The sequence below is a fragment of the Asterias amurensis genome, chromosome 18, assembly GCF_032118995.1.
Source record: "Asterias amurensis chromosome 18, ASM3211899v1".
NCBI classification, from domain to species: domain Eukaryota; kingdom Metazoa; phylum Echinodermata; class Asteroidea; order Forcipulatida; family Asteriidae; genus Asterias; species Asterias amurensis.
In genome coordinates, this window is record NC_092665.1 from 13,835,754 (window position 1) to 13,861,759 (window position 26,006).

General features: G+C 40.3%; 3 protein-coding genes across 4 annotated transcripts; 1 reads left to right on the top strand and 2 right to left on the bottom strand.

The window, feature by feature from the left end:
* Nucleotides 1–393: 393 nt before the first annotated feature.
* LOC139950506 (uncharacterized) lies at nt 394–9,212 on the bottom strand. The gene is made up of 6 exons (XM_071949229.1): nt 9,111–9,212; nt 7,242–7,961; nt 6,185–6,389; nt 5,396–5,535; nt 4,472–4,607; nt 394–1,808 (listed from the first exon to the last, which is right to left on the bottom strand). Exons 2-6 carry the CDS (start codon nt 7,918–7,920, stop codon nt 1,682–1,684), a joined length of 1,287 nt encoding a protein of 428 aa, XP_071805330.1. The 5' UTR covers nt 7,921–7,961; nt 9,111–9,212; the 3' UTR covers nt 394–1,681.
* Nucleotides 8,850–12,802, top strand: LOC139951024 (uncharacterized). Its single transcript, XM_071949842.1, has 4 exons — nt 8,850–8,877; nt 11,342–11,524; nt 11,960–12,130; nt 12,450–12,802. The coding sequence occupies exons 1-4, from the start codon at nt 8,850–8,852 to the stop codon at nt 12,800–12,802; spliced, it is 735 nt and encodes a 244-aa protein (XP_071805943.1).
* Nucleotides 12,803–12,991: 189 nt separating this feature from the next.
* LOC139950507 (transmembrane and coiled-coil domain-containing protein 4-like) lies at nt 12,992–25,656 on the bottom strand. Of its 2 annotated transcripts, XM_071949230.1 has the most exons (14): nt 25,486–25,656; nt 24,719–25,363; nt 24,316–24,490; nt 23,536–23,696; nt 22,707–22,804; nt 22,076–22,216; nt 21,414–21,533; nt 19,511–19,531; nt 18,449–18,613; nt 17,446–17,582; nt 17,098–17,182; nt 16,822–16,939; nt 15,415–15,535; nt 12,992–14,608 (listed from the first exon to the last, which is right to left on the bottom strand). In XM_071949230.1, exons 2-14 carry the CDS (start codon nt 25,315–25,317, stop codon nt 14,105–14,107), a joined length of 2,445 nt encoding a protein of 814 aa, XP_071805331.1. In that variant the 5' UTR covers nt 25,318–25,363; nt 25,486–25,656; the 3' UTR covers nt 12,992–14,104. The 2 variants fall into 2 exon arrangements, with proteins under 2 accessions (XP_071805331.1, XP_071805332.1); XM_071949231.1 differs by lacking the exon at nt 19,511–19,531.
* Nucleotides 25,657–26,006: the final 350 nt, after the last annotated feature.

A 26,006-nucleotide genomic window follows, 5' to 3' on the forward strand; every position in this document is an offset into this window, starting at 1 on the left:
AAAGTTATGATTATACCCATGTATGTTTTCTGGTTTATAGGCTAGTTGGTTGTGGTTTTAGTCAAGTTTGGTTGCCACCCGAACTTGCTCAATTCTTTATTCATGCGGTCCATTATACATTTTTTTTTTAGATATGGCTATTACCTCAACCAGTCTAATGAGATCGAGGCTGTTTCTTGTCGAGCATGTTTGTTTGTAGGCTAGGTTGAGTCTATGAAATTTTGGCATTTTCTGTGATCTCTTTTACTTGTGATAGTGATGAAGCGGTAAGCCTGTTGAAAACGTGCATCACTTACTTCGTTACGGGGCAAGAATATCAATGCTTGTATGCACGATGACATGACCAACATTGGGCAGACATTGGAAAATAAAACACAACTTAATGGGCAAACATTTTTATAGCTCAACATTTATTTTGCAATTCGTTTAAAAAAAAGTAATTGTCAAAGTGGGTTTCTACTCATTACTTTTATGTTCTGAAAATGGTTGGATAATTATTTTAGTTTACGGTTGATTTAAAACTATTTGGGGATCCGATCCTGGTGACTTGTAGACCTGTGTCTGGACATTATAATTTAAGCACTTCCATCTTCGACTCAACAGGGCTGATTTTTTCATACAATTTTCTTAATTTTCTTATTTGTTCATGATGGGAAAACAAAAAACAGGAGTGTTTTGTATGACACAGTGCTGTTTCCTTCCACAGCAACACGAAATTGTGTAAACTCAAAATAAATGTTAGCATAAAAACGTACTTGGTAACGAGCAATGGAGAGCTGTTGATAGTAGAAAACATTGTGAGAAACAGCTTCCTTTGAAGTAAAGTAGTTTTTGAGGAAGAGGTAATTTCTCACTCAAATAATAACAAAATACTTCAGAACGGAAGCCTTTTATTTTAGGTATCTGAAAGCACAACACTGTGTGCAACAAGGGTGTTTTACTTTCATTCTCTTGCAACTTCGATGACCAGCTGAGCCCAAATTTTCACAGATTTGTTATTTTATGCATTTGTTGGGAACACTTGGGATACACCAAGTGAATATACTGGTCTTTGACAACTACCACAGGTGTCAAGTCCTTTAAAGTAGGGGAACATTTTAGGGTGGGGCACCCTCTGCCCTATAGACCTTTCGTTCGCAAGTTCAGAGCCCGAGTTTTGGGGATCGAGGTTAGACAAATGTGGAAAGCCATAAATGCAAAACAAAAACAGAAAGCTACTGTTCTGTTTGCAGTAACGTTACACAAAATATTCATACTCAATTGTTGAATTGGTTGGAACAAAACAACCAGTCGTGGGAGGTATTTGAAAGTTTGCTGAAAATGTTGAGTTTGGTCAGAATGAAACTGGGCACTGCCTCAAATAGTCGCGACTTTGGCACTAGTCGCCATTAATTTTTAATTCCCAAATTCATTACGGCATGTTTACCACAGGTGAAATAGCAACATTAATGCTGGAGGATTGTGTCACTGATGTCCGATTGTCTTTCATAGGTAAATTATGTTGTCGTGAATAGTCGTGAGCGACACAAGTTCACCAAACAGGTACCGTAGTCGCGACTATTTTTGTTGTAGTCGTTAAAAAAAAAACGATATTCGCGACACCACTAAGCATTCAATAGTCTCTACTTGTCGCACTAATCGCCCAGGTCAATGTGAAATTTATATCAGGAGATGACAGTCTTTAGAAGTTCTTAAACTTCTTCTTAAAGCTGTGTTGGATCTTGACAGGTTTCTCCCTTAGCGTTGGCTCAGGGAGGTCCACAGCTCTGTCTGCCTCCTTGACAGACTCAAACCAAACAAAACCATATCTGTTGAACGGAAAAGCAACAAGAGAAACTTCAGTTTCCTATCAAAAGTGTTGTAAAAAAAAAAAAAACTTCATACTTGTTTCACAATCATACTGAAGAAATTCCATTGGTATTTTAACCCCCCACGACCATCAAGCAAAGAAACCATAAATTATTATGTACTAATTGGTATTACAAGTAAAGAAAACATTCTGCTGCTACACTTAGCGTTTTCTTGTAAAGCGCTCAAATGCCGCTCGACAAAAATTGAAAACCATACACTAAAAAACATGTACATGTACACAGTACAGTAAATAAGCCTAGCATATCAAAAACACAAACACGTTTAAACGCAGAAATTAAACAAAGGGTTCAACATTTTTTACGCCGTGCACCACGGTTACTGCGTCTATAGTCTGCCGCTTTGGAACTCAACATGCCCTAAATGCCATATCAGTTTAAGGGTACTCCCCAGGGAGCTGAGAAAGACTAACGGAATATTATTGCCCCAATGACAAGCAGCCCATGTCACAACACCTTTGGATTAATCCTATCTCGAGTTAGGATGAGTAACTCATCCTAACTGAACTGAGGACGGGTTTAATACGTCCTAACATCTATGGATACGGAACTTTACTCGTCCTACATGTAAGGTTAATCCTAAGTTAGATAGAGTTTGTCAAAATCGACGGTAGGGCACTTGAAGGGCATTGGAATGGTTATTGTGAAATGCGCTATTTAAGAACTTCTTATTATTATTATTATTACTATGTATAACACACAGGGAATTTGACTCCCAAAATAAATTGCAACCAAGATGATTGCAATCTAATTCTAGTATATTTGTTATTAGGGACTTTTCGTTTTCGACGACGGATGGTTCTGCGACGGTAAAGATGACATTTGGCGACATTTTAGCTGAACAACCGTCGCAGAACCATCCGTCGTCAAAAACAAAAAGTCCCTATTATCAACATTCAAGGTGAGCAAGGTGGCCCAAAGGCCAAAATCGCTTCAATGTACAAAGTTAAAACAATTGCCTCAGAATATTACAAAGTTCAGGCCTGTATGCTTCGTTTCTGAAAGGCCAAGGACACCAACGCTTTTTCTCTTTGGTAAAGGGCACCTTATGAGGAAATTGTTAACTTCTACTGAAGCATTTCAAGGGCACCAAGGCAATGACCAGGGGGGCATGGAGGCAATTGCCTTTAGTGCCTCCGTGAAGTATCAGGCCTGATAAGTTAAAATAACCAAAATTACAATAAAGTGCATTTATAGCAGTATACCGGTACAGCAAATTGAAGAAGAAATTCAACTTGAGACTAGAAATAAACAAACAAGAAGAGAGCAAGATGGTCATTGTTGTAATCAACAACCATGCCCGCTTTTGGCATTCATGAGCTATGTTAGAGCAGGTATTGTGGAATGTTTGCAACGGTCTGTATTGGAAACTGGAACGATTAAAGGCACTAGACACTATTGGTAATTACACAAAATAATTGTTAGCTTGAAAACTGACTAGGTAACGAGCAATGGAGCGCTGTTGATATAATAATTTATAAAACATTGTGATAACCCGCTCACTCTGAAGTAACCGAGTTTTTGAAGAAAGAGATCTCTTTCTCCAAATTTCTCACTCAAATAATTAAAGACTTCAGCTGAAGCCCTTTATTACGCACTATGAAAGCACACAAAGTAACGCAACAGGGGTCTTTTGTCCTTTCCTTTCCACGTTTTCACAGGTTTGTTATTTTATGCATATGAAAATTACCAAAGGTGTCCAGTGCCTCTAAAGAAAATGAGAACTCTTGTACTGTGATGATGGCTTCAGAGAAGCCGGGGGGTCAATAGACCCTTCCCATGAAATATGTAAATTGCACATAGCGCGTGCGCACTAACGTTTTGGTTGGCAAATTGAGGGAACATCACGTGTTTTGTACACGGGTAATGTGTGCGTCACGCAAACGCGATTGCGCGTCTGCTTAGTGCACAACTCTATGGCGTTTGCCAACCAGCAGGGTCTTTACGCATGCGTGAATGTAATTAGCATATTTCATGGGAAGGGTCCATTGAATTGGACTGTCGACTGGTTGAAGCAGCTTGAAGAAGGGAAAGGAAAAGACTGTTCCAGATCTACTTGCAGTAATAAAAAAGATGACAATAAAGATACATGTATTTTGAACTTCTTGTGAGTTTAAATCCTCAGTCATGCTCAATGCTATCCAGTCAAGAGCTCATGTCAATATGGCTGCCTAGTAACTGAACACTAGAGGGCAGTGGATAAGATTTTGTAACAACCTTAGACCTTATCTCATGATACCCGAGCCTTCATCCGTATGAACTGTAAATGGGGTAACCCTGTTTCAGCCCTAGGAGTAAAAGGCAACGGCCTCTGGAAAAAAATAATTGTAGCCCACACCTTGAAGTGGCCTTCAGGCCTTGTGTGTCTGGCGACTTGCATTAAAAAAAAAATTGAAAATATTTTTTAAAAATCGATAATATTTGGTATGTGCGCATTAGACTTGGAATGAGGTGCATGCTGGTCTAGCTAGAGATCAAGTTAGCTAGACCAGCATGCACCTCATTCAATGCCTTAAGCGAGTGTACTGAGTGTTTTGCGATAAGGTCTATTGGCTCTCTAGTCGAGTTGATAAGGAATGACTCCCATCACCAAGGCGACTTACCGCTTGGATTCGTTCGTTTTATGTCGACGGATGACGACCACTTTGCCCGGTTTGACGCCTCTTGACTCCAAGTAGGTTTTCAGCTCGTCCTCGACGACCTCCTTATGGAGACCACCAATGTGGACTTTGTACGGAACTAGACATGAGAAGAAACAGAGGGTCAGGGGTGCGTTCCAATTTTAAGTGGAACGAGTTGTTCACCGCCACCGTTGCGCACGTTGGCAACTTTAGGCGAACATACTTCTGAGGTGTTGGCGAGTGGTTTTTAAAATGGCGGACAAGCATACGGTATTATTTCATTGTCACAAACATAATTACATTGTATTTTCGGTGAGTGATAATGCAGATTTGGAATAACAAAGTTAACTGGTTGATGTAATGATGTCAAAAAGAGGACTATTGCAGCAAAAACAAAGTTTAAAAAAACCTACGTTTGGTGCGCGCAATCTTCATTTCAGGGCGCCGCCATATTGACATCGCGTATACGCACCAATCGTTCAAACGATAAAAAAACGTTTGCGCGAACAGTTGCCAGTCGTTTGAGCGAGTGGAATGCACCCCGGGACAGCTGAGATTTCGTGGGGCAGGAATGAGCTTTGAAGAACGTCAACATTCCTAAAAATGTATCTCATACGTGTTGGTTCAGACCCAGAACCTCAAGGATGTTATAATTTAGAGGGCTCTGTGCATCGTGCAATTAAAGGGACACGTTGCCTTGGATAATAATAATAATAATGAACTATGTAGAGCATATATCACAATCACAGAGAAGTCTCTATGCACTTGGAGATGAAAACAAAAAGAGAAGTTAATACAAAAGCAAAATTTAGGGCGAGTTGGTCTATAAAACAGTGTTTGTAACCATTTGTTATGAAATGCAATGGTTAGATTATTCTAATTACAATACAGTTCTAAGAGGCTTACGGTTCTTTATTTTCGGAAGGCGTCTGATTATCTTGAGGTTGGTGCTCCAGTCGTTCCGAATTGGGGCAGGCATCGAGATGCCTTGCAGATCTAGAAGCTTCTTGGCCTCCTCTTCAGTCTTGACGATGATCGTTGCAAAGCTGTGGGAGAGAGGACAGACAATAAATTATTCACTTCCACTTTATTTGCCGATGAATTTCTTAAATTGAATGTCTAGTTTTTGTTATGTTTTTTTTTTATATAAGGCAGCGCCTAATTCACAAGGCCACGTACGGCCACTTCAAGGTGACGGCTACATTTAACTGATATGGGCCATCAACCCAAATCAAAATGCACTGACGCAGTCACCATGGTCCAGTGGTTAGAATGCAGGACTTACAATCACAAGGTTGTGGGTTCAAGTCCTATCAAACTAACCACTGATTTCCAAAATGGCTAGAGTTAATGTTGTCGTCTAGTTGCTGAATCACAATTTCTCGATGTGTGGTATTCATAAATCTTAGACGTTAAACCAAAGTTTGTACGATGAGAGAGATTGGCTTTTGCCAGCATGTGGGAGTGTCGTGACCGAATTCAAACTCTGGTGTTTTCTGATCAGCAGAGTGTGGGTTCGAATCTCCAGCCGTGACACTTGTGTCCTTAAGCAAGACACATAACCATTGCTTCGTCCTTCTGATGGGACGCAAGTGTGCCGACGAGAAGATCATTGCTGTACCTTTTACCTACCCAAGAAATGAAACAGATATAAAATATAAAACACCACACAAGAAAACAACAAACGATACTTACTGAGCTTTGGCTGCCCTCATCATGTTTTTCTTGTGGCTACGCTGCTTCGGGGTCAGCTTCGCCATGAAGTCCTTGGTGTCCCACTTCTTCACAGTGCTCAGACTAATCTTGGGATGGATACCTTCCTCCTCCAAGAACATTGTCAGGGTCTCTTTGGTGTTGCCGGGTGGCAGATTCCCACAGTAGAAGACAATGCCATTTGTGTCTAATAATATATAATAATAATGATATCTAAGTCTGCAAGCTGCTCTCTAATCCTACCCTTTCATGTTTCCCTGCTTTTTTTTTATACACACACGATGCATTTACCATTTTTATGGTCGAGTAATCCTTCCTTTCATACTGAACATCCTTTGTCCTCACCGCTTTACTCCTATTGGTTTATAGCCACCAATTGTTTCTGAAATAGAAACTTTGATTGGCTATCATTTTCCTGCTTTTCTCTGAATCCTTCCCTTAATCCCTTTCCCCTCTTTTTTTTCTATGAATGGATTTTGTAATTGTTGTACTTGTTTATGCCTCTGAAGAAGGTCTGGTTTGCATCGAAAGCTAAGGCCATCTTCCCTTAGCCCTACTTATTATAATAATATCAAAGTCTTATACAGCACACGTATCTACCAACAAGGTACTCAAAGCGCTTCATTTTTTACAGAAAGTAGCACCTTTTAAGGGTCTACAAGGGATTACAAAATCTGCTCTAGTCAATTTTGCTTTGTTCATCCCCAAATCATTCACCCACTCAGTTTCCCTAGATGTTAATAATTTGTTTTTGTATGTCAGTCGAGACAAATGGGGCCTGGGCCCGCTTACATTACAAAAAGCTGTTACAAGCAGAAAATACTGCTTGACATATTTCTTTGCCGAGTAAATATTGAGTCGGACACCAGCCACAACAATTGTAATATGGGCTGGTAACCTGTTTCTGCTAAGCACTACTTTTCTATGCAGAGCAATTTTGTGTGCTTACATGCTTTTTTTATGAAAATGGGACATGTATACTTGCTAGGCCTCATTCAAGCCATCCAACGTGATTTGGTTAACTTCATTTATTACTTACCATCTTCGTCGTTTTCCAGGGCAGACACACCCTTTTTCTGTTTCGATAACTTTCTCTTCTTGGATCGTGCCTTGATTGAAGTTGGCCTCTTCACCAGGTTCCTCTCAGAAAGAGGTACCTTGGCAACCGCCTCTTTAGTTTCCATAGGAACGTCCTCCGTCTCTGGAGCAGGTGTTGTTGTTTCCATGACAACATCACTAGGTTGACTCATCTCCTCGCTGTCCTTGCCATCTTCGCCTCCTGCAGCTTTCCGTACCTTCTCTGAAGACGAATCAGAATTCAACGATTTCTTGGCACTCCTTGCCTCAAAGTTGAATGTCACCTCGTCGTCTTTGTTTTTTTCCCCAGCTTCTTTTGAAGGCGTCTTTGTCTTCGGAGTTTTTGTCTTCGGAGTTTTTGTCTTCGGTGTTTTTGTCTTCGGAGTTTTCTTCATTAACTTGGGCGTTTCCATGGTCGTTTCTGCCGTTGGGACAGTCACTTCTTGATTCAAACCACTGGTTAGTTCACCCATATTTTCGGTGTCACTCTTTTGGTCAAACTTCCGCTTCTTGGCGGACTTCGGAGTCTTCTTTGTGCTTATCTTTTGTGGGGTTTCCTCATTATTTGTTTTGCTCTCAGTGAAGAGCTCCTTGGCCAGCTCGTCTTGAGACTGCGACTTCCTCACTCCCTTTTTCGTCATTGTCGTAACAAACAGTGGCTCGATGAGGCAACTTACGAAACCTTTGCAAATGAAAAATTATATATATGACAACTTCACTTGAAGAAGAAAATGATGTTCCTTCCAACCAGCACTTATTCACTCAATATTACAAGAATAAGCATCTTAATAGTTACTCCTAGAACTATGATGTTCGTTCCACTATCATTCGTTGTGGAGACGATATAGCGGAACGAACCTCGTAGTTTTAGGACTAGGAGTAGTTAATAGTCACCCAAATTGGATTATATGTTTTTGATGGTGTTATATTAACATGTATGATTTATAAAAGGCCAGCGATTGCAAAACTTTCACCCTTTCACCCTCACTTGTTAGACCACAGATGTCAAAATCATTTGTATAAAGACTAGTCAACCAGCAGTACAGTACAGCGCCCCAGTTACTGGCTGGCTCTGCTCTGCTCTATCTCATGTCCTCATATATATTGCTATGGTCATGCATGGACAAGCGAACACATTTTTGAGTTAAACTTAATGTGCCTCTCTAATGCGTTACAGTAAGTGACCACCTGGGGGAAGAGATAGGCGTACATTACTCCTAACCTAAGTCCTACAACTTAATGAGGTTCGTTCCGCTATTATTGTCTCCACGAACGTAGACGATAGCAGAACGAACCTCAACAATTCTAGGAGTAGGTAACATGTCATTTCTCCTTATGAAGTTCGGGATAACTTTCCGGATAGTGCTACCACTTTTTCACTCATTTTTACAAAAAGGGATATCTCATTTGAGGTAAATTAGATACTATATATATTATTAGTATATATTTCATATCGAATGAAAAAGTGGTGGCGTCACTCATATGGGAAATAAACTTTTCCGAAGTTCGTTCCACGGAATCCACTTCATAAATCATAGTTACCTACTACACACTGACTACTCCGGAAACAATGGAGGATTATTTCAACCTCCTCCATGGTATGCTCCATCCTAACCAACCATTCCCAAACCATAATAGTGATATCCAAATCCATTCCCCAATAAACATGATCAGAAAGAATCAGATGATAAAAAAATAAAATATTTTAATTTAATTCTTTCAATTCATTAAAATTCCGATAACAAATACAATTAATTATAAGGCCCTTAAGTGTTATGTTATTAATATTAACAAATCAATGGCATTACTACACCTACAATTACAAACCCACCTTTTTGTGCTCTGTTTTGTTAACAATTTATAGAGAACGAAGTTTCACATCCACACATTACATGTACAGCAGTCAAGACGCACACGTTTCTCTCTAAAGGCCACATGTGTTCAGGAAATCTTCACTGGTGACCTTACGTCGTATACATGTAGATCTTACGGGATTCTCTATCGGGACTGGTACCCTTCATTCAGCCCCCTCGAAAGAGCACCACCTCTTGACGGATCAAATACAAAACATTTCAACTGCGGTACGCGATTATTCTACCAATTCCTTGAGTACGAGACTATTGTTGCGCATTACTGATACCTCAAGAATAAGGGGGAGGTCACGTATATAAACGGCGTTATATGGAATTCGGGCTTTCTTTCCCTTTAAAAAATAATCCTCCACTACTATAGGGAACATTTGTGCGTGGTTGAAATGAAGGCCATTCATTTCATTTTTCAGTGAAATGCATGTTGGTAAAAGGTGAGGATGGACGGGACCTACATAGTCTATTTCTGGCGTTTCGAGCCTCAAAGTCTGACGTCAGATGAAGTTCAGGTTACTAGTCCTGTTACCATATCAATACTGTAGAATGTGAAAACAAAAATAATGTCCTTGGGCATTCCATATGAATGGTCAATTTCACTGTCAGTTGCGCTGAAATGATATCCTTTTGTAATCAACGGACCGTAAAAAGAAAACCAAATACAGCAGAAAAACAAAAACCGGACCAGCTTATTGAACAAGTTCATGGTTGTATTGAGCTGTCTCTGATGATCTGATCGATGACAATTATGACAATTAGTTTCCCGCCTTTCTTGTTGATGCTTTGATGCGCCAGGCCTCATCCCCCACCCCTCCACGGTGGACCCTCAGTGGACTCTATATTAATCATAACCACGGACATATCGGCTACAACAAGTTAAAAAAATACACTTAGTTCATAAATTATTCCTTGCATGCACGAGCGCACAATAACAGTTTAGTTCAGCCACCACAAAACTTGAAATAACACGGACACCATTTTGTACACAATGGAGGTAGTGTTTCACAAGTTCAAAGCCAGTTCACAAGTCCACACTGAAATCCAGATAAAAACATTCCTGACTAGACTCTGAAAAACAATTCACAGTGGAATGGGGGTACACACCACTACAAACAACCACCGAAGTCCATGTTTCCCGTGAGCTTTTGTTAAAGCCAAAGATGAATGTGGAAAATCAGTACACTGTCGCCTTCTCCTTTAAGCAGGAGGACCTGACGAGGAACTAAACGATTTTTAAAAGAACTCCCGAAGAGAGAGAGGAGAGGGGGGAAGAGCATTCAAGAGATACGAGAATAGAAGCTGACGGGAGTGCCGCGCAGATTTACCCCGGGAGTTTCAGCGCGACAGACGGCAATGCCCACTGCGATCTCTGCACGCAAGGATTTTTGAAGAAAATATCCTCAACAATCTTTCCCGATGAATAAAGTCCAGTATCTCCAGTAACAATGAACAGAATTGTACCCTCTTTTATTTTAAGCTGCGTTCTTCTCTTCAATTGTTTCACATCTTGCATATCATCAGCACAGGAACTGTCATCAGGTAAAATTATACTATAAAACCCGTAGGAAAATAGGTTGTAAACCGTATTCAGGCGAGATAAAGACTATACAATCGAGTCCAAACAAGCGGCTGTGGCTGTAGCTGTGGCTGGATTGTCACGAGAATAATATGTTGAAGCGTATGATTCTCATAGCAACGTCCTTAGAAACAGCCGTAACCACACCCAAAGACACACGGCTAAACTCCAAACAAAAGTAGCACTTTGGCAGGAATGACCTGATGAAACCTTCGCGAAGCTTTTAAAGGGCAGTGGACACTATTTGTAATACTCAAAATAATTGTTCGCATAAAACCTTACTTAGTGACGAATAATGGAGAGAGGTTGATGGTATAAAACATTTTAAGACACGGCTCCCTCTGAAATGAAGTGACATAGTTCACAAAGTGAGAAGACTGGTCTTTGACAAATTATAACCAATAGTGTCCAGTGTCTTTAAATGCTACCTGGACGATATTTGAAGCACTCAGCACTGTAAACTATCGTTGCCAAGTCGGACTTTTAATTATTCATTAAAAAAAATAGCTTGTGAGGGAATTGTAGCTGACTGACACGATTTCATCCAAAAGAAACCAGTTGAAGAGTCCCTTGGTAATTCTGAGTATTTCACCAATTTCTGAGTTGATTTTTCTCACACAGTTTCTGATTGGTCAGTTCGATTGAGAGGCGTGACTAAAGACCCCTCCCATGGAATTATACAGATTGCATGGGAAGGGGTGTGGCACGATGTGTGCGGGAAGGGGATAGGGTTGGAGGAAGCAGACGTATGCTGTCGTCAGCTTGGATACTCTGAGGCTGCATCAGCTCAGCGCATCTACACAAGTAAGAATTTTGCCACTTTAAATCTACTTGTCTACGCAAGTAATAATTTGGCCACTTTAAGTCTACTTGTCTACACAAGTAAGAATTTGGCCACTTTAAAGTAGGGCTTTGACCCCAGTAGTGTAGAAGATTCTGTCCCGGAGATTCTGTCCACCCATAATATTTTGAATCCTCCTCCTCCAGATCATCTTGGACACAGAATCTCCGAGAGAGTGACAGACTTCCCTATATATCCACTGGCCCAAAGCTATTCGTATATGCCCTATCCCGTTTCAGAGATACGCAGGATACAATACTTTCGACGACCCAATAAACCACTCCTTGTCTATGCCCAAAGCTATAAAACAGAGAAATAAATAATCGTGGTGTTTTGATGAAAGTCATATAATTATGCCTATTTAAAATCAACAATGAAACTATTGTGTCAATTTCCAGACAAGAGCCAGTCAACATTAATGATGATCAGACCGAAATGCTACGGAAGCGAATGGGCAATTACTGACTGTGCGAGCGGGGAGTGGCCGCCCGGCGAGGCCGGTTCCTGCGGCGAAGTGATGCTGGTGGTTTGCGATTCCGTTGATGATCTTCTTGGAATACCACACACGGGTAAGGAAGAACTTTATGTGTCCACACTAATATCAGAATGCTAAAAGAGGAAACAATGTTTGTTAGATTTCACAAAGCAATACAAGAAGTACTGGTGGTCTAGTTTACTGAATCACAACTTCTTGATTTGTGCAATTCATCATAGACGAAGCAATGTTTGTATGACTCTCATGAGAGAGATTGGCTGTTATTATTATTATTACTATATCTCCTTGTGGGGGCTTTGCCGAGCTTCTTTGACGGGAAGATCATCAAAACAAGCAAACTTACAAAAAAACAAGCGACCTTTGACCTTTTTGACTTACAGTGTTCTCAACAGGGGGCATCATTGTCATCGCCATCCTCTCCCTACTCAACGTCGCCACTGCGATCGCCATCTTTGTTTTCATTGTGAGACTACGGGAGAAATCAGCACGACGAGCAACGGGTACTCCCCTCACCGCGGGGGCACCGTGTGACCGTGGGGGCGGGAGCGAGCGGTCTTCAGTGGGGGCGTCGTGCGGGGAGCAAGACGTGCCTCGGCGATATTTACACGGTGAAAACGTCTACGAGACCGCTATGAATCTGCTCAGAGCGCACCACTCGACTGCCGATGGCCCGGAGGAGGGCGGGGAGAGTCCCGCACCGGCGGCAGCCCGACCGTCGATTTCGAGACAGACGTCAAAAGTCTAAGCCCTAGTACTTTTTTTAATGGGTTCCTTTTGTTTTGGAGGAATTTGGGAACTTGTGAACAAAGTCTATGGAAACGTGGGCGTGCTCACAACTTTCAGCCAATGGTGGCTCTTCCTTTGATATCATTGAGGGCACTGTTTGAGCTTCAGTCTTAGGAGATAATCGGGGTCTTAGGAGATAATCAGGGTCTATTCTCGATATGACTTTTTTATAACTTTATTTGTACCTCTGTAGCTATTACAAATGATAGAAATGTAAAATTAATTTGATATTATATTATTCTGTAGTATTTAAGGTGAATTAATAACAATCACATTTCAGCTGAAAATTTTGTTTGTAGTACTGATATTAAATCAAGATGAATTGTTTTGTCAAATTGATAAAATAATGCATAAAACATTACAAATAATAAGTACAATTTTACTGGGTTTAGTTTTATTTAATTTTGTACACATGACATGCATGATTTGCTGTATACACTAGCTAATTAAACAGTTAAACTCATATAACAAAATATTTTGTACAACTATACAAGTGTCGACTACTATTGGAAAACAGACATGCAACTGTAACTTCACCAACAAAGAAATTTTGTACAGGAGTGTTTTTTCTTTCATTATTCTCTTGAACTTCCATGACCAAATGAGTCCAAATGTACACAGATTTGTTGTTTATGCATACAAATTATGTTTGGCTACACCAAGTCTGAAAACTGGTCCTTAACAAAAAACAATTCTTTCTCTGCTTGTTTGGTGTCCAATGCCTTGAACAAACATCGGTTTATGGGTATTAACACAAATAGTGTTCTTTATGCTCGTGAAAATTTAACATCTATTGATTATTGTTCATTTAAGATATTTACACTCAGATGAAATAATTGCTTTTAGTTTTAATAAGGCAATTCTTCATTGGCAGAATACATCTTTGGAAAAAAATAATTGTTAATTTGTTGATTGTATCTAAAGTAAAACTGTACAAAACACTTTGTGCCACGATCAAAGAAAATGCCTGTAAAACTATAAAATAGTGAATATAAAGAAACAGTTTCAGTACTTTAAATTTAGATATAAAAGTTTCTTGATTTGCTGTGAGTTTTTTTATGGATTTATACCGATAAGGCAACTTGATGACATCCATCCTTAACTTAGACTTAATCTCAAGGCTTCTCTGACATCAGTATTCAAGAACATTCCACTCAAGGTATCCTATGACACCCCTTCGCTGTTAATGGAATAGCCCTTTGCGTATATCTTTAATTTGGATTTGATCTCAAGGCCTCATTGTATTTAGTAAGAAAACAAATCAGCCCACCAGTTCCTCTCCAACTTCTACATTTGATGACATCCCTTCACTGGTAATGGAATAGCCTTTTCCAGCACTGTCCTCTTGACCAATCGCCACATCGGGGAGTTTTATATCTGCACCCGATTGGTCAATTGAAGGTGACTTTACTTGGTGTACAGAAACAGGTGAATCATTCAAGCTCATATCATCCAAGCAAGAACTTGCCTGATCCAGTTCTGACTGGTTTCGACCGGTGCAATCCGGTTCTGAGGCACTCTGAGAAATGCTTTCTTTTGTGGTGGATGGATTGGATGATGCTGGAAGAATTAGGTCAGCTGCGTCTATAATAGGGATGTCATCGTCATCTTCGCTGTCATCACTGCTAAGGTCACTTTCAAGTTGACCTTTGGCCCCGCGGGTCAACTTTGCCAGCTTTGAAGAGACTCGCGAAGTCCTCGTTCTAAGACCAATAATCTTGAGAATATCATCCATCTTCTCTGCATAGTCAAAATGGCCATTGACCTATAAAAAAAGCAGAATTTCATTTGAAGGAACATTACAGAATTGGTAAGAAAATGCTTGTCTAAGATCACAGATTTACATAAAACTTACACGGTCTAATAATGATGACAGTAGAAAACATCCCTTGAAATATTTCTGTCTGAAATAAATAAAACTTATTTCCCGCTTGGAGTTTATCACTTCAGCTTATGTATAGGGTGGGTTACATAAAGTGCTTACACTGCCAGCAAAAACAAATTCTGTTCTGTTCCTTCATTGTGAGACAAGTTTTGTTTTGTTAGGTATTCAATTATTCAGTAGACCATGTGAACTTTGTTTACAATAAGTGTGACCGTGTACATTCTTTGAGTATTCTGGCAGGCAAGATACTACACTGGTCTCATGGAAAAGTTGGCATTTTGTGTCATAATTTCCACATAAATCCCAGTGTTATGAAAGTAAAAGCTGGACAAGTTTTGAGATGTGCCCCCCTTTAATAATATCAAAAGTTAGAAGGGATGAGACAGTGCAATCTCCACAAAATACAAGATTTTATGATTTCTTCCGTTAGGCTGTGTACAAATCGTGCCTGCAGGAAGTCCAGGCTCTGTGGCTCTTTTGTAAACATGTGATGTCACAGGTCACATTGTCAATACATTTCAGAAACCAAGTAGGCTAACTAACACAGTGTAGTACATTCCTTAAATAATTTGAGTTTGAACAAAGACAAAATTGACTGGAGCAAGATTTGAACCAACGATCTATGTAGATTAGAATGGCTTCACAAGATTCTATTTTTTGTTATTATTATTTACTTCAGGACTTACGATTTCCGTCAGGTCCACGTTGACCATACGTCTGTCTTTCCACTGAACAGGTTCCAATCCAGCAATGTCGATCATTTGTACTGACGCTGCTCGATACACAAACTGTAGCAACCAATCACCTCTACATTTAAAGGAACGTTACAGAGTTGGAAAGAAACAAAAATTGTGAAGATCACAGATTTACATAAAACTTACACCGGGTATAATGATGATGATAGTTGAAAACATCCCTTAAAATATTTATGTCTGAAATGTCATATTTGATGAGAAATAAATAATCTAACTTCGGGTTTGGAGTTTATCGCTCAGTGAGCGTTTTATTCATTTTTATTTTGGCATCGATGCAATGGAAAATTTGTGATCGGTTTTTCACTATTCTCTCCTGACCGAGAAGGCCGATTGATCTCGAACTTCTACACGTTTGTCAGTTTATGTAATGGTGGATTACATAAAGTGCTTACACTGCGAGCAACTATTTTGTCAGCAAAACCCAATTCTGTAATGTTCCTTTAAAACATGACAACAATGACAGCAAACTTCTACACGTTTGTCAGTTTATGTAATGGTGGATTACATAAAGTGCTTACACTGCGAGCAACTATTTTGTCAGCAAAACCCAATTCTGTAATGTTCCTTTAAAACATGACAACAATGACAGCAAACTTCTACACGTTTGTCAGTTTATGTAATGGTAGATTACATAAAGTGCTTACACTGCCAGCAACTATTTTGTCAGCAAAACCCAATTCTGTAATGTTCCTTTAAAACATGACAACAATGACAGCAAACTTCTACACGTTTGTCACTTTATGTATATTGTGGGTTACATGAAGTGCTTACAATGCCAGCAACTGTTTTGTTAGCAAAAACAAATCTGTAAAGCTTGTTAAAAGGCACTGGACACTATTGTTAACTGTCAAAATTAATGTTAGCATAAATACTTACTTGGTAACGAGCAATGGAGAGCTGCGATAGTATAAAACATTGTGAGAAACAACGCCCTCTGAAGGTAATTTCTCACTAGAATATTTGAATTGAATAATTAAGAGACCCCAGCTGAGGTCTCGAATTCAAGGCATCTGAGAGCACACAACCCGTGCAAAAAGGATGTTTTTTCTTCCATCATCTGTCGCAACTTCGACAACCAATTGAATCAAACTTTTCACAGATTTGTTACTTATGCGTATGTTGGGATTACACCAAGTGAGAACACTGGTCAATGACAACCAAAGGTGTCCAGGGGTGGATTTCACAAAGAGTTAGGACTAGTCTTATCTCGAGTTAGGACCAGTTACTTGTCATAACTTAGGACTATCCATGCAACTTGTATATCTCCTAGGACTAGTCCTAAGTTAGGACTAGTCCTAACTCTTTGTGAAATCGACCCCAGTACCTTTAAGATCTTACCTACAGTAGCCATTGATGATTCGACCAGCCACCACTCGAGCAAACGGCTTCCAGTATTTCAATGTGGAAGGTACAGGGGCACCAAGCAACACAGCGTCCTGCACAATCCCCTCACAACCTGAAAAAAAATTGACAAAAACCCCTGTACAATATTCTTTTGGACGCTTGTCCACTTTTAACTGATTGTTGTTTTACGCATATGTTGGGATACACCAAGTGAGAAGACGGGTCTTTTTGACAATAACCAAAGGTGTCCAATGCCTTTAATTCCATTACCTTTCCTGTTTGCTAGTTCTTTAAGACAGAAGAAGATGACACGGGCTCCCATGCTAAACCCTACCAGGGTCACAGGTCGTTTACCCTGGAAAAAAAAAGTTCATGAAAAACTTGAAAGATCCATTTCGAATCGGGAAAACAAATCCAGTTTCATATACAAAAATGATGAACGGAAAAAGCTGATTTAACAAAATTCCAAAGATGCATTTGCATACAATATTGAAAAATATCAAGGGCACTCCCAGTAAAAATTCTTAAAGTCAATGGGAAACATTTGAAGGAGGGGCACCAAGGCCAAGACCAATGGGCAACTGAAGTCATTGCCTCCGTTTGTCCCCTAATTCTGACCTGATGCCTTGAGAGCAGCACTTCGGCTAACTGTTTCCCGGCTTGGGCAGCCCGATTGGTCACAACGCTCCACGGGTTGTCAATAGCAACCAATGAGGAGTAGGCGGTGGCCGGTAGAGCAAAGGCGACGACCAAACCTACAGGAGACAAGGACATATTTTATGATTTGTGGTATTAAACGAATTTCACAAATATAATAGATGTTACATTTGAAGTAATCGTGCTTGGTTTTGTACACACCGGGAAGAGTCGGCTTGCGGCCATCAAACAACACTACCCGTCTTGTCGAACACAAAATAAACCACAGATCTCTTGCTTCAGCTGCTGACAAATCCGTCTCTTTTGCTGCTCCTAAACTTTGGAATAGTCCCCCCCATCTCTGCACTCTGCTGATTCACTTCACATTTTCAAGAAGCGCCTGAAATCACACCTGTTCCCACAATGATTATTTTGCTGTTTGGTTTAACTTGCATTTTGTCTCATCGTTTATTTGTTTCTCTGTTTCATCACAAACCGCTGTGGTCTTGATGAAATGGCGGTATATAAAACATGTTTATATGTACGGTATGTATGTAAGTATGTATGTACGTATGAAGTACCCGCTGCTAAAACATAGGATTCAAACTGCCTCTAGCTACCAGACAATCTTGGTGGTCTAGTTGATATGACACTGCTCTAGAATTGCAAAGGTCGTGGGTTTGAATCCCACGCAAAAAGTACGCCTAGTGCTAACACCAGTACTGGCTAACACACATCATTCTCATAATCGTCTTTTCCGTAGCACTCTTCCAGCGCATTGAATTTTGTAAAATGCGCTTTATGAGTCTCATTTATTGTTATATTATTATTATTATCAGTGTGTATGGGTACAAACCAAATTGATTATTTCACAAATTTGCTGAGAGACTGACTTGCATTTGATATATTCAAAACTTAAAACATCAACAAGTAAGTTTTTGTGCTAACAGTTATTACCAATAGTGTCCATGCCTTTAATACTAACCTGCAAGGACGGTCATTTTGAGGGCTTCCTTGGCAGCCATCGTCATCATCTTGTTTATGATCATCGACAGCGCCTCCCCAAGCTCCAAGAGAAACTTGGATTCCCATCGGAGACAGTAAACCTCCTTGGAGGTCGCCAAGGTCATCCACGGCAGAGAGAAGTTATCTATCAGGGAAACAGACGATGAATGAGGGTGACGTTAATATCAATATATACATACATACATACAAAACTGTTTTCTATACCGACATTTTATCAATATTACAACAGTTTGTGATGGCGATACGCATGTTGACGTTACAAATTTGCAACGAATAATGCAAGCGAAAACAGAGTTGTGGCGTCAAATTCACGCCAAATTCACTTCGCATTCAAATTCGCAAAAAGTATGAACCTCTTAACATAGAGTATGCCCGTGAACAAGCTAAAATTCCCCGCTAACCTGTGAAATACGGTTGACCCAATGAGTACAGAACTCCCTGCTTTCGTAACCGCCAATTTTGTGCTTACGGTAAGCAGAGCCATGAAACTGGGCCCTGATTTAGGCTGTCAAATTTATTTTTTCTAACACTTGCAACTGAATTCCACCACCAAAAATTATATGAAGATGCAAGAGAGAACATGTAAATATAACAAAGAGAAAGCGTAGACCAGAGAGAGAGCGTAGGACAGTTAAAGGGTTTGGATACCTTTTGTAGATCAAGTTTTGGGCAATGACATGAATCACTACTCACTGTGAATGAAGATGTATTATAATTTACCTGTAGAAGTTTGAGCTTCATTAGTCATCAAATCACAGAGCAATGAAAATCACAGAGCAATGTTTTCACGAGAGTTACCTAAATCAATTGTACATGCTAAGATAATTTTTATCTCACTGAGATGAAAATTATTTTTGTAAAATTCTTTGAACTCATTTCTTAAAAACTACAGCACCTCAGCAAGTAAAATTTTTAAGGGAAGCTTCCATGCAAGTTAAAAGTACATGTGTAAATCTGCGGTCGGTTGTGTTTTGTATTGTACAAAAAGTATCCAAACCCTTTAAGTGATGTTAATACTCACCAAACACCTCATCCTGGTAGGCTGAGTGGCAAAGAGAAGCGGATATAGATGAATGGAGTGAAATGAAAATTATGGTTATTCAAATGTCACTTTTTGAGTAGATATGGTCGCAAATAGCGCATGCCACCATCACTGTTAGGAGAAGGCAGTGAAAGGTCCCATCCTTTGACCCTTAGGAGGTCAAAGGTCTTTTCCCTGTAAAGCATGGGATACATGGGCAATGTCTGAATCGCTGGATGCGGCTGTGGCTGTGGCTTGATCATAAACACATGTTGAAGCATAGGTTAGCCGTATCAACACCCTTAGCAACAGCCATAGTGGTAAGCCGTAGCCGCCCATTCAGATACAGCCTAAGCTAAGCAAACAGATTTAAGCCATGGAAATGGAAAATGCTTGAAAGGAAAGGTTTAGATTAATTCAAGCGAAGAGGCAGCAAAATTGAATGAAATTGTGAGCCCGAAGAAGAAGCGCTTCAATGGGAGACTTTTGGGACGCTTGGTCGCAGCAGACTTACCAGGTAAATTCCATTGTTCTCGGTCATGTGCGCACGCTCAGAACTACGTAAACAATGGACATTCACCTGGTAAGTCTGCTGCCACCTTGCGTCCCAAAGTTTCTCATTATATTGCTGAAAAAATCTGAAGCGATTATGTCTATGCAAGCCGAAAAATCCGTTATTGGAATACACAATCTGAGAGACGTTACTGGCAGTAATGCTTCCCTGGTTTGGAGAATAAAAATAATATACATTTTTTCCATAACCACGTTACTTCAAAGTGAAAGATTCTTACAAATGCTTTATCTTATTGAAAGCTGCTGTACTACTAACCAAGTAAGTTTAATTGCCATCAATTTTAAGAATGATTATCAAATGTATACCTTCCTTTTAAAGGCACTGGACACCTTTGGTAATTCTCACTTGGTGTATCCCAAAATATGCATAAACATCAAAATCTGTGAAAATTGTGACTCAAATGGTCATCATTGCAAGAGAGTATAGAAAGAAAAACACCCTTGTTGCACAAATTTGTGCAAGTCTTTTAAAGTCTTTTAATATCTGAGTGATAAATCACCTCTTTCTCAAAAACTATGTTACTTCAGAGGGAGCCGTTTCTCACAATGTTTTATACTATCAATAGCTCTCCATTGCTTGTTACCAAGTAAGTTTTTATGTTGACAATTATTTTGAGTAAGCACCAATAGTGTCCAGAGACTTTAAACATTTGAAATGCACAAAGTGTTAGTCTTGAAAGGTTCCTCGACTATCACATTCGAATATGATGTCGCCATTCAAAAACCTGCCCTACAACAATGCATCTTTGAGCATGTGTGGGTGTGTGCGTACTTGTACCATACAAAGCGGGACTGCTGCGTGCTTATTTGATGTACGCGTTTAGACGCGCATACGGTTTGCCCTACAAGATGGCCACTTTCATGGCAACAAAGGGGTTATTCAATACGGTCTACAGTATCCAGCGTCTTTTAAAGGGTTATGTACTTTTTCCTAACACAAAACACAATGTCCACAGATTTGCATTAAACTTACACAGTTTGAAGATAATGATAGTAGAAAGCTTCCCTTGAAATTTTACTTACTAAGGTGCTGCAGTTTTTGAGAAATTAGTAAAGCAAATAATTTTTGTCTCGGTTTTAGCATGTAAAAATGTACTAACCAGTTATGGTATTATACCATAACTGGTATATTCTTACTGAGACGAAAATTATTTTGTGACTTTGTTTTACTCATTTCTCAAAAACTACAGAACCTCAGTTAGTAACATTTAAAGGGAAGCTTTCCACTATCATTATCTTCAAACCCTGTAAGTTTAATGTAAATCTGTGGACATTTTGAAAAAGTACATAAATCCTTTTTAAGGGGGTCTGGCCTTGGGTGTAGTCTTACTAAGTGTATCCTTTGTCAGCCAGCCAGAGATTGCAATGGTGACGTGGAGGTCCTTCTCGTCCGATAGTGAGTCAAATTCAAACTCCTGAATCTCCCCAACTCTCTTCCTCATCTTGTAACCTGTATAGAGAGAATAAAAATGTACGAACAGATAAAATATTGCTTAACAATTGTCTGCTAAGCAGAAATGAGCAGGATACCATTCATAAATTGTACATGTGAAAAGGTAGTTTGGCTGGTAACCATAGTCTGGTAAGCATAATTATTGGAAAGTGAGTCAAATTTAAATTCCTGAATCTCCCAAACTCTCTTTCTCAGCTTGTATGCTGTAAAGAGATTAAAAATGTTCAAACAGAAATTTCTTAACTATTGTCTGCTAAGCAGAAATGAGCAGGATACCAATCACAAATTGTACATGTGAAAAGGTAGTTTGGCTGGTAACCTCATTCTGGTAAGCATAATGTTTGTCTTTAAAGACACTGGACACTCTTGGTTAAGTTTGTATGCTAATAATGTTTTGAGTAATTACAAATAGTGTCCAGCGCCTTTAACCTGCTTTTTTGGAGCAGCGAGTATTGCAAGCGGTGGTACGAACGGCAGCAGATAGAGCCTGGAGCTTAAGCCAGAGCCCTAGCCGAGGTTTGAGAAAGGCCCCTTAATACCTGTTAGTCCAGCGCCTGCTGCTCCAAAGACCGACGCCAAGACTGCCACACCGGCAGCCGTACCGATGAATCCAACACTACCACCTACAAGAGCTACACCGGCCGAAGCGATCAACGGAGCCGCTAAACCGCCAGTCAAACCTGATTAGCACACAGAAGAAAAAAGATGTGTATGAACCTCGCTGTTGTGGCACAACCATGGGTTGAATGGTGCTGCTAAACCACCGGTTAAACCTGCTCAGCAAATATAAAAAACTGATGTGTATGACCCTTGCTCAGAAATGTCACTGGACTGGAAATATTGTTAATGGTCTGTATATGTTGCAGAGATGAATAATGGCGTTAGCACATTTGGAATTCCAGGGAAAACTGCTGGTCTTATTGAAGAAAGGTCAAGTTTTTTTTTATCATGTAAGTGAGCGTACAAACCCCAAAATTTAATACAATGGCATTTGTTTGTGAGGCTTGTGAACATTTTTACGTTTACACTCATGTAGGCCATTTTTCACGGGCCACAACTGCCTGCCCAATGCTTAGTTGCTGTCCCGTCACGTTTGTGCACAAGGCATCACCAGTGCGCCCTCTAGTTCTTATAAAAAATTCTAAGGTGCAAACACACATATTTTCTTACCTATGAGAGCACCTCCCCCTACAGCAGCTGCACCGATCATTGCAAAGCGTTTCATTTTCTTCATCTTGGCTCGTTTGTGATTCTCCTTCTGCTCTTCTCTGAATAAAAAAAGGAAAAGAAATCGACCATCAAGTAGCCTAGAAAAACCAATCCACAAACAAGGTGCAAGATTAAAGGTTCATTTATTTTCTTCACTGGTCCGGCTAGAGAGGGGAAACAAAAACTAAATTGATACGCTTGTCCTTTCTGAAAGCAAAGATAGGCTCAGTTGGTAAAGCACCGGAAGGCTAATCCAGAAATTCCAGATTCAAGCCCCGTTGTAAACAAGTTGTTTCTTTGTCCAGCCATAATCAGCCAGTTAGTTTCCATTGCGGGTTACTACTTTGGTATTTGAAAACAAAAAGTTGCATCCCCTGAAGGTGATCACTGTACCGCTTCCCAGGTTATAATAATTGTAAACTTGGGTATGACCCCTGGATAATGATTTTACAACAGTTAAAGGTTGAATGGCTTCTGACTGACAACACAAGGAGACTGCCAACATAAGGGCGAGAAAGCAAAGTTGGTAGAGCAGCGGCACCTTGGTCAAGAGGTCGCAGGTTCAAGTCCCACTCTAGCCAATTTTGCTTTTTATTCACCCCAAAATAAACCAATGATTTACTTCATCTACTAAACGCTCTTGAGACTTAGTCCATGTCAGAAACAGCGACTTTGACTACAGCGCCAGCTAGATCAGCGCGTCGGCCAGTGTTTGAAGAATAGGCAGACGCACGCGATCTAGCCGTAGCTGTAGCGGAAGTCGCCATTTCGGACACGGCCTACTACTTACTCTGAGAGCAATACCTCTTCCTGAATGAAGGAGCTCACGATGGTAGCTTCAAAGTCTTGCACTTCATCCTCCTGTACTCCTACTGAGCGAGCGACAGTGAGGGCCAAGACTCTAGTACGAGCGTCGTACTGCCCTCCCGATAAGGCATAACCAATCAGATCCTGCCGTAACGAGATTAAAAATCACATTTCACTGAATGCTAATATTCAGTAGCAAATGTTGATTTTTGAGCAGCAACTGACATATTTTGCTCTCAGGAGAAATCATTCACTGCAATTTGAGATTGTTCTCGTAGAGAAGTGAACAAAGATATCAACAAACTCCAGTGCCTCTAAAACTCTGTTGCTTGCCCCGGTAGGTCTATAAAAGAAACGCAACCACATCACTCCAATTCTCAACGATATTCACTGGCTGCCAATTACAAAACACTCAGCTGCTCGCCTGGTAGGCCTATTTTTCCAAAAGAAACGCAACCACATCACTCCAGTTCAATATGCCAACACAACCACATCACGCCAATATACAAAACACTCCCTCTAAGATATGTGGCCCTTTGTGAAAACGGTAAGGGTCTTAGAATAGCTGCTACCCTGGACAATTTCAAACTCAACCTCAAACCCCACCTACACTATTTCAACTTGCATTTTCTCATTCTTTGTAGTTTTTAAGGTTTTTGTAAAGCGCATCAAGATTTCTTCTAGTTATGTTTTTGCGCTGTATAAGATTCTTCTTTTATTATTTTGTATTACAACAGATGAACCAAAAACAAATGTTTCAAACCTGAGGAATGTACTGCGGTTTGACAAGGCAAGGGCCACTGACTAAGCTATCCGCAAAGATGGTAGCACTTTGCTCATCTTGGTGAGTGGTCATGAACATCAACATCGTCTCCTCAGTTTTCTTAGGAAGCTTCATGTGTTTGACAAGGCTCTTGACTGTCTTCGTCTTCCAGTCTCTATAAAATAAAACATTCAAGATCAATTTTAGTGGTGGGCTCTAAATCTAATTTAGTCTAGCAAGGGCGAGTGGTTCAACAAAATTATTTACGTTTTAGATATCGGGCCATCATTGCTAAAGTGAAATCTGGGGAAATCTGTGCTTGGGTTACTGGTAGTGCAGTTCTGGGCAGGCACGCCCAAATTTTTGCGAGTTTATTCCGCATCTTCAAGGGGTTAATACTCACTTGTTCCACTCATCTTCAAAGAGTAGAGTTAACTTGACGCTGCAGAGTGCCACAAAAGAGAACTGCCCTGCATCATTAAGAATCTCATTCAAAGGTTTCTTCAGCATCTTGTCGGCTCCGGTACTCAGCTCACTTTGCTGCCCATCATTAGCATCGGATACCTCCATCTGACTCGAGGAGGCATTTGGCTCCATTTTCTCTCTGAAATTGGATGCATCTTCACTGATTTTTTTATTGAAGGGATTGCAACGTTTCGGTTTGGAGTTTGCGTTCTTATCTAAAAGTGGTTCACTGTTGTTGTCAGAGTCTAAATCATGGTTATCTTCCTGAACTCTTGAATTAGTTTTGTCAATGTTACTGGTACCAGCCACTGGTGCCAAGTCGTCTTCCGTGCTTGTGGGATCGAGGGGTCGATCTGTGAGGTTTGAACTAGTTTCATCAATGTCACTCGTACCGCCAGCCACTGGTACCATGTTGTCTTTGATGCTTGGATCTTTGGGTCCGTCTGTGGGGCTTGATGAGATCTTCTGATCCCCAGACTTATCTTGAGTGACATCAGCATCGGCAGATGAAGCGCCGACACCTTTGAAATCGTCCATGATTTATATTCACCTGTTGGCTTTGTGCTCTGCATGCACAGTGTACCTGGTTGGAAAGTAGCACAAACAAATACATGTATAACCGTAACATGACGACAATAAATCAGTTAAGACTACTACAACTAGCTTAAGTTTAGCTACAATTAACAATTGTATGTAGTTATTTACCTCAGCTATGATGAGAACTTCCTCATGGTGGTTCAGCAAAACAGCCCTTCGTGCGCGCACCCGGCCGTGTGAGATAGCGAGACTAGACATTCATTTGATTGCAGTTACATACGCACCACACATACATACCCACAAAATAAAAACAAGGTAATGGCTCTCACGGGCGCGGCCATTTTCTTTTGGATAATTCATTGGTTCACCACACACTGTGTATAACCACAACAGGAATGTTGGGCACCAACTAGGAAAAAACCCCAACTACGGTGGCCTGGGCTGGCCACGTATTAAAAGTGAACATGGGCTGTAGCCTTGGGTTGGGGTAAGGGGTGGGGTGGGGGGCGGTGAGGGGGGGGGGGGGGGGTCATCTTACTGGTTTTCAACTTGGTACTTGGTAGGTTTTCCTCCTGAAACTGCCGTAGGGATTTTGACAAGGAGGTCAGGAGAGCGTCATCTAATTCGTTTTATTTTAATTTTATTGTGACTGTTTTTTATTACTGTTCATTCTTTTTTTTTCGAGTGTA

Excerpts from the sequence above, each read along its gene's own strand:
- LOC139950506 (XM_071949229.1), bottom strand. The coding sequence starts at position 7,920 with ATGACGAAAAAGGGAGTGAGGAAGTCGCAGTCTCAAGACGAGCTGGCC. Across the intron at positions 5,536-6,184 it reads ATGAGGGCAGCCAAAGCTCA|CTTTGCAACGATCATCGTCA; the intron begins GTAAGTATCGTT and ends TCTCTCCCACAG. Across the intron at positions 4,608-5,395 it reads CCTTCCGAAAATAAAGAACC|TTCCGTACAAAGTCCACATT; the intron begins GTAAGCCTCTTA and ends TCTCATGTCTAG.
- LOC139951024 (XM_071949842.1), top strand. The coding sequence starts at position 8,850 with ATGGAGGATTATTTCAACCTCCTCCATG. Across the intron at positions 11,525-11,959 it reads AGCTCAGCGCATCTACACAA|ACAAGAGCCAGTCAACATTA; the intron begins GTAAGAATTTTG and ends GTCAATTTCCAG. Across the intron at positions 12,131-12,449 it reads TCTTGGAATACCACACACGG|GGGGCATCATTGTCATCGCC; the intron begins GTAAGGAAGAAC and ends TGTTCTCAACAG.
- LOC139950507 (XM_071949230.1), bottom strand. The coding sequence starts at position 25,317 with ATGGACGATTTCAAAGGTGTCGGCGCTTCATCTGCCGATGCTGATGTC. Across the intron at positions 24,491-24,718 it reads TTTGAAGATGAGTGGAACAA|AGACTGGAAGACGAAGACAG; the intron begins GTGAGTATTAAC and ends TTTATTTTATAG. Across the intron at positions 19,532-21,413 it reads GCTGACAAAGGATACACTTA|CCTACCAGGATGAGGTGTTT; the intron begins GTAAGACTACAC and ends TTTGCCACTCAG.